Source organism: Orycteropus afer, unplaced genomic scaffold, assembly GCF_000298275.1.
Source record: "Orycteropus afer afer isolate SDZICR_OR568_19922 unplaced genomic scaffold, OryAfe1.0 scaffold01435, whole genome shotgun sequence".
NCBI lineage: Eukaryota > Metazoa > Chordata > Mammalia > Tubulidentata > Orycteropodidae > Orycteropus > Orycteropus afer.
Window position 1 is genome coordinate 91,169 of NW_006923022.1, and position 8,653 is coordinate 99,821.

General features: G+C 36.8%; 1 protein-coding gene across 1 annotated transcript; it reads left to right on the plus strand.

The window, feature by feature from the left end:
• The first annotated feature begins 216 nt into the window (after positions 1–216).
• LOC103213237 (olfactory receptor 1030) lies at positions 217–1,167 on the plus strand. The gene has a single exon (XM_007959088.2). The coding sequence runs from the start codon at positions 229–231 to the stop codon at positions 1,165–1,167; it is 939 nt and encodes a 312-aa protein (XP_007957279.1). The 5' UTR covers positions 217–228.
• Positions 1,168–8,653: the final 7,486 nt, after the last annotated feature.

An 8,653-nucleotide genomic window follows, 5' to 3' on the forward strand; every position in this document is an offset into this window, starting at 1 on the left:
ACTTCAGAACCATCAGCACATTATATTAATTGGGGCTGTGGTTTCCTGGGAAATTATGAGCTCTTACATTCTCAGACTCTCTCTAGTAATAGCCATGTATGAGGGTAAATAGTAGAGAAAGAAACAGAGAGGGAAGGAAAGAGAGGGCAGAATCATATGATGAACTTCTCATTCACTTTCTAAATTTATTTTAATTCTTCGAAGTAAGCAATACTGGTTCCTAAGAAAATGACCAGCGGAAATTTCACCTTGGTGACTGAATTTGTTCTGTTGGGATTAACGGATCACCCAGAGCTTCAGCCCATCCTCTTTGTGCTGTTCCTGGTGATCTACTTGATCACCGTGGGAGGGAACCTTGGGATGATGGTGTTGATCAGAATAGATTCACGCCTCCACACCCCCATGTACTTCTTTCTTGCCAGTTTGTCCTGCTTGGATTTATGCTACTCTACTAACGTGACTCCCAAAATGTTGGTGAACTTCTTATCAGAGACGAAAACCATCTCCTATGCTGCTTGTTTAGTCCAGTGTTATTTTTTCATTTCCATGGTGATTACTGAATACTATATGCTAGCTGTAATGGCCTATGATAGGTACATGGCCATCTGTAACCCTTTGCTTTACAGCAGCAAGATGTCCAAAAGAGCCTGCATTCGCCTGATTGCTGGTCCATATGTCTACGGGTTCCTCAGTGGCCTGATGGAAACCATGTGGACATACCGCTTGACCTTCTGCGGCTCCAATATCATTAACCACTTCTATTGTGCTGACCCACCACTCATCCGACTTTCCTGCTCTGACACTTTCATTAAGGAAACTTCCATGTTTGTGGTAGCAGGATTTAACCTCTCCAACTCCCTCCTCATAATCCTCATCTCGTATATCTTCATTCTCATTGCCATCTTGAGGATGCGTTCTGATGAAGGCAGGCGCAAGGCTTTTTCCACCTGTGGATCCCACCTGGTGGCCGTGACTGTATTTTACGGGACCCTATTCTGCATGTATGTTAGACCTCCCACAGACAAGTCAGTGGAGCAGTCCAAAATAATTGCTGTTTTCTATACCTTTGTAAGCCCTATGCTGAACCCCATGATTTATAGTCTGAGGAACAAGGATGTGAAACAAGCTTTTCGAAAACTGATCAGAAGAAATGTGCTTTCAAAGTAAAATCACAGTGTATTTTTCTTTATAAGTCAAATAAAATATATTTTATACAAGAACTGGATCCAAGTTTAACAGCATTAATGATAAGGTCAATTTTTGACTTCATCATGAGAAGCTACAATGTAATGATAAAATATAAAGAACAGAAATGGAAGTTTTATGGTTTAACATTTGAGGTGTGAGGGCACATGTGTAAGAGAGAGGGTAATTAATCTTCTTAGTTCTGCATCATGATATTACATATTCTGATAGTAAAACATCCCATCTTATCTCTTTAGAAGAGTGTAAAGTGCAAAAGTAAAAAAAAAAAAAAAATTCCCTTTCTTCTCCCATCACAATCTCCTAGTCTCACTTCCCATAGCACTGTGAACAATTTCTTAAGTTTCCAAAAATTTTATCTAGATCTACCAACAGCTGTATAGGTATATATATACACATATACAAAAATTATTAGTGTATGTGTTGACTGTCATAAGCTAATTTTTAGTGGTTGATGATTTCATAGGATTTAGTATTCAGGAGATTCTCACTATGATTTAGAAAATGTGACCATAACTGCTCATTAGATTTACCATCACCCTTGGAAAAGAAGCTCATAAAACAGGTGCTTACCACCCCCATACTTCACACTTGTGAGAGACACTCACAATGACACTTGCCTCCTCCCACCATAACAGGAAACCAAAATCAGAATCTCCAAACAATTCTTTTGAGATTTTCAACATCTGAAGTTGGCAAAGAATAGCTCTTGCAGATATGCATGGCTGTCCTAGCAGGAATTGTGACTTTTGTTGAGTTATCAATACCATTCCACATTCTTAGGGTTTGTAGTCCTTCATAGTTCTGTTCTCTCTCCCCTGTTGATCTATTTTTTGGATGGGATAAATATTTGATATTTGTTCCTTAGCTGATATTTTACCCATAACTGTGCAATTAGCTATTATTTATCTAACTTGAGAATGAAAACGTTCACCAGTTTTTAAGAATATCAATGCTGGATAAAACAGATGGCAACTTGATATTTTAAAGTATGATATATCTGGCAACTCTGAAGTTTTGGAGCATACACAACATTAACGCAGGCTTAGTTTATTGAGAGTCTACACTAAGCCAGATACCGCCCCAGTACAGAGAAGTGGGACTCCAGAATTGTATAGTTTTGTAAAGGAGATGAAAACGTAAAAGGAAAAGCAAATACAATTTTTACATGCTATAATATACTATCGGAAGAAGGTTGGGCAATCCCACTTCCGTAGTGATACTGCCTCAGAAACCCAAGGAGGGGTGGCTATGAGTCGGGGCCGATTCGACGGCACATAACAACAACAACAACAACAACAACAACAACAACATAATATACTATACTGCAATGCAACACACTGCCATAGAGTCAGATCCGACTCATAGTGACCCCTCCTTGGGTTTCCGAGGTGGTATCACCAAGGAAGTAGATTGCTCAACCTGCCTTCTGAGAAGGACCAGGTAGTGTATTGTCCTGTTGTACATAGGGTCGCTATAAACTGGAGCTGACTGGAAGGCACCTAACAACAACATAATATAAGCATATGGAAGGGCTGATGTAGCAGAGAAAAGGATCGATTTATTTTGAGTTAAGTTGAGACTAAAATAAACCTCTTGCCAAGGAATCAATTCTGACTCCTAGTGACTCTATAGCAACTCTATAAAATAGAACATAATTACCCCATAGGATTTGCAAATTTGTAATCTTTACAGAAGGAGCTCTGGTAGCATAGTGCCTAAGGCACTTGACTGCTAACCAGAAGGCTGGCGGTTCAAACCCACCAGCCACTCCTCGGAAGGAAGGTTGGGCAATCCTACTTCCGTAGTGATACTTCCTCGGAAACCCAAGGAGGGGTCGCTATGAGTCAGGGCCGACTCGACGGCATATAACAACAACAACAACAATCTTTACAGAAGCAGACTGCTTCATCTTTCTCCATCAGAACTGTGGATGGATTTGAACTGCTGACCTTTTGGTTAGCAGCCAAATTCTTAACCTCTGCACCATCAGGGCTCTAAATTGAGAGTAACATTATACAAAACAAAAGCTTCTTCACCTCTTATGTACCCCAAGCCCCATCCATCGCTTCAAGCCCCATACGTTGAAGATAATGTTCAATTTAAAAGGAAAAGCCACAGAACTATAATTAGCCACGGCGACTAGTTGATACATTCTCCTTAGTTGTATTTCAAAGCTCCTGTCTCATTTAGAACTGATTTCTGCTCAATATTTCTTACAGGGTAAGAATTGCAGATCCCTTCATTGGATTCATTCCATCAATTACTTCTACATTTTTGTCTTGCTAGTCTTATTTAATGGCTTCTTTCTGAAAGTCAGATTGTCTAAAATTCTGTTCAAAGACACATGGAAAGATTTCTGCTTCCGCTCATGCCTAGACATATTACTGTTTAAACACACACATCTACTTAATTATGCAGTCCTAGCATTGTTACTATCACATTTCTGTGCTCAGGATCTTTTACAGCTTGGCACAGTTTTTGACACCAAATAAACCTCTATAATAGTTCCAGCATTAAAAATATAAAAGTATCTCCATTTTGAAACTGAACAAAACACCTCCATTTGAAAAATATCTTTGAATTCACCAGAAAATGGCCCTGAGACAATACATTAGTTAGTTATAAGCCAATTGTCCTTTTCAAGTACTGACTTCAGCAATATGGAATCCATAGTTATTCCCACATACGAGCGTGTTCAAGATCAAAGTGGGATTATACCAACCGCTTTTATGAATTGATTGGCTGGCTAGAGTTGCATCACTGGTCTGTTAAGATAGTCTATTTTGTAATCTATATATCAGAGTCTGGGCATAAGAATTAGTGAATAATCACTAAATGTTTATTTAACTAATGCACTGTTTCTGTAGACCCTGACTTTAGCAAAAACTTCAGGAATAATTTCCTTGTTAATGACAAGGGGCTCTCATCTGAAATTTTTCAAAGAGACCCCTAAATCCATTCCTTTCTCCTTTTAAAAAAAATAATTCTCTTGGATTCAATATTTGCTGAGGATACTGAGAAAAATGATGAGGAAAAAGTCTGAGAGAAAATAAAATACTTTTGTAACTGCCTAAAAAAAAAAAAAAAAACCTAAACTCATTGCCTTCCAGTTGGATCTGACTCATAGCGACCCTCCTTGGGTTTCTGAAGCACTATCTCAGAAGTAGATTGCCCAATCTTTCTTCCCAGGAGTGACTGGTGGGTTTGAACAGCCAGCCTTCTGATTAACAGTCAAATATGTCTTAAGTACTATGCCACCAGAGCTCCCAGTAATTATGGTAGGATATTTTATAATATTTTTCTCCATACCTCTCTAAGAGATCAAGGATCTCTGATGACATAGTGGATAAGGCATTCAACTGCTAGCCAGAAGGTTAGTGGTTCAAACCCACCAACTGTTCTGCAGGAAGAAGAAGAGGTAATCTACCTCTGGAAAGATTTACAGCCTTGCAAACCCTATGGGGGTTGCTATGAGTTCAAATCAACTTGATGGTATTGGGTTTGGTTTGTTTGGTTTATCTAAAAGATAGTACTGTAATAGGTATTTCTGAAAGTAACATATATTCATGTGAATATTCTTAAATAATCAAATGGTGAATGGAATGGTGATGCCACAAGTTTAATTTTTTTTTTCTTAGATCAGATGATTTATTGGGAGAATTGGATATCTGAAGAAGGTTTAGACACACGTTCACAAAGGAGAGAAAGAAAGAATTATGTTCACCAAAGTTCTGATAAACTTCTAATCTCTGTTGTTCACTAATCCTGCCCACAACACCATGAGTTCAGTATTATAATGCCCAGTTTAAAAATGAGTAAATGGAGACCCATAAATTAATGTATAATCACATTGCTTAGAAGAGTATTCATGACTTCCTGGCTTAAATGTTTTTTCCCCTTCTATATCATAGGTTTTCTATCACACTTTGCTGAGGGGTAAAATTGTGCAATGAATACAATCTCTGTCTTCCAATATATTGATAGAGTATTTGACAACTGTATGCACACTGAATAATATAATTCACTGTGAGAATATTCTCTATTTTATAATGCTCAGAAGGCATTTGACTGCTAACCAGAAGGCTGGTGGTTCAAACCCCCAGCCACTCCTCGGAAGGAAGGTTGGACATCTACTTCTGTAATGATACCGCCTCGGAAACCCAAAGAGGGGTCGCTACGAGTTGGATCCAACTCCACAGTAGTGAGGTTATATATATATATATATATATATATATATATATACACACACATATATATGAAGACAAATTCAACTTGTTGAATAAAGCGAACTTGTCAGATCCTGACTCCATCATTTATCAGCTGAATTATTAGTAAAAATCAGATTTCCTGGACAAGTTGCTCACTGTTTTTCTGCTTCAGTTTTCTTTTCCCTATGAGGAAGATAACAGTGCTTTCACACATGGATGCTATGTAGATAGATTAATATATATGAAACACCGAGCACAGTGCACAAAACAGCATTGACTCAAAATAAATTAAAGCTTGTTTTTATCATTAACTAGAAAGTTATGTTGACTATTTGAGAGAAAATTTTACCCCTTAGGTTTATGTATTTTCCCTTTAATGCACTTGCCACTCTTTATAAATAGCATACTTAGATATTTGTTTAATATTTCTATATTATTTGATTAATGCCTATGTGCCCTGTGATACTATAAATATCACAAGGTCAGGTTTTGCAAACAACCAATTATCTATTCCTTAGCCTGATACATAGTATGTACTCCACTTAGAAAAAAAATTACAAAATATATAAGTAGTTAAGTTAAAAAATAAATAATAAAGATTAGAGATTATAATATTGACCTTATAAGGTAATGAGAATTAAAAAAAAAATGTATAAGCCAAACTGATGCAATGTTAAATGTATATAATTTTCTCATGTCTAATCTACTTTTAAACAGAATTCACCTGGAAATGTTCAGAATAAATCAGACCCAAGAGAAGGAATTTAGCTTCCTGAGATTGACCAGTTGTCCAGCTTTTCAGCTTGTCTTCTTTGTGTTGTTTTTAGTAATTTATTTTCTTTTTCTTGTGGGAACTTTGGGTAGCACTCTGAAGATCACACCCTTGTACTGTCTCCTCACTAATTTGCCAATCCCACAAATTCTGGTTCACTGTTTGTTTGAGAAGATCATTTCCTGGGCCAATTTGTTTGAACAGTGTATCATGATCACACTCCTGTTACCTCCATATTTTGTCTGTGACAATCACATCCATGTGCTCCTATGCTTTCCACTTAAATATGGTTTTGGATCCAATGTGCTACAAATTTATATGGTTGCCATTGCCAATATACGTGGTTTCATCCAGGCTCGTGTATTATCACAGTTGATCATTACAGTTGGCAAATTGGAACACCATCCTTTTTTGCCACCTTGGGGCTACCAGATGAAACAAAATTGCAATTTTCCGTAGAGTTCCTGAATATACTTAGGAATATCTATGTGTCCTAGGTTTACATTTTTACCAACAAATTTGGAAACTTTGTAAGGTAGAAGAACATCTCTACTTTTGAGTCTTATGCCTAGATTTTTAGATAGTCTGCAAGGTAAGAGAATTCATTACATGCTCCTGGAAGGGATGAGTAGCACTATTAAAATAGTTTTTATCTCGTATGTTTGTGATCCTTCTTTTGATCCCCTAAATAAATAGAAAGTATATAATAGCAAATACTGTGAGGAAATCCAAAGCTGAATTACTGCATGACTCTTTTTTTAATGGATAAACATGTATATTTACCATAGAAACAATTTGAAAGGTTCATATTTGTGTGTGTTTTTTAAATATAAAAAATAAACCAACATTTTTTTGGTTTGCTTTTCTTCAAGGAAGATAATAAATTCTTAATTTGAACAACAGAATAAAATCTTGTTCTGTAAATTTTCAAGGTATGTCTAATCAAGGGAAAAGACAATTATCTAAGTAGATGATTAAATGCAAAGTTTTGGCTACAAAGTATATTTAATTGAAGCTTTGTATTTTTTATTTATAAATCTTTTCTGTCTCACATTCTATATGTAGCTGTTTAATTGTAAGTTCTTGTTGCTCTAATTTCCCTGAACTTTAAAGAATATTTTAATATAATGTTGTAATGTGTAATATAATGGTATAGTGTTCTGCTGTTCATAACTCTTAGAAAGTCAAAATGTACGTTAAATGTATGTTAAAGTGCTCCTTATTTTGGAAATTGTAATACATTTAAATCACTACTTATTGATGGTCTTGGGTTGGGAAATGCATTAGAACAGAGTGATTCTCCCTAGAAGACTTACCCTATTTAATGGTTTCAATGGTAGCCTATTTCACCTGGAAAGACCATGTTACAGGCAAATCAGCTCTTGCTTAGCACTTCAACTCATGGTGATATTTTATGTTTTTGATCACATGTTTGATTAACTCAATTAAACACATAGTCCAAGATATCTACTAAAGACAAGATCATGTAGGCATTAAAGATGAGTAACAGGTTTCTCTTATCTCATGAATAATGTCTAGTCAAGGAGAAACACTCAAATTTTACCATAAGACTTGCTAAGATAATTGAAGTAGTTTTAAAATGGGTTTGGTGGACACAGGTAGAAAAAATAATTCTAACTAAAGTTCTTAGAGTAGGCCTACCAGAGCAGGTTATCAGTAAGCAATTTGAAAACTGAGTAGGAAGTTCAAGGAGTATAGGATGAGAGCAAAATCAGTTACTAAAAAGAGAACCGATCAAAGGGAGATCATTTGGTTGTGCCTGGAGTGCCGCTTTGGGATAAGAAAGTGAGAGGCAGGGAGGCTGAAGGGTAAACTCTAGAATTGAGGAGAACATGAAACATCTTGTTCAGATACTTAGACTTAATTTTGTGTGAACTGGGAACCACCAATATGTTTTAATCTAAGGAATGCGATTACAAACCAAACCAACCTCACTGCCCTCAAGTAAGATCCAATTCACAGCGACCTTCTTTGGATTTCCGAGATGGTAAATCTTTACAGAAGTAGATTGCCCAGTCTTCCTTCTGAGGAGTGGCTGGTGGGTTTGAACCTCCAGACTTCTGATTAGGAGTCAAATGCCTTAGGCACTATGCCACCAGACTTCCCAGGAATGAATTAAGAGAATCAGTTTTTTAGTCATCCTTTAGCATGTGCTTGAGATAGAAGGATCCTGGGAAGAGGATCTTGTTTTAATCAAGGGAGGCAGCGACTACATGATTGATCACCATTATCAATCCAAAAAAGGACAGTCTCTTTCCCAGGCCATTTTTATTCCTGCTCAAGATATTGGGGCTGACTTTAGGAGAACCATATGAATTGATTATTTACCTGTTTCTACTTCCCTGCTATTTATTGTCATGTTTCTTTATAGGTTCAGTGGTTTGCTACACAACTCCCTCCTAACAAGGTCCCCAAAGTGTATGGAACCCAATCTCCCCTAAACTTT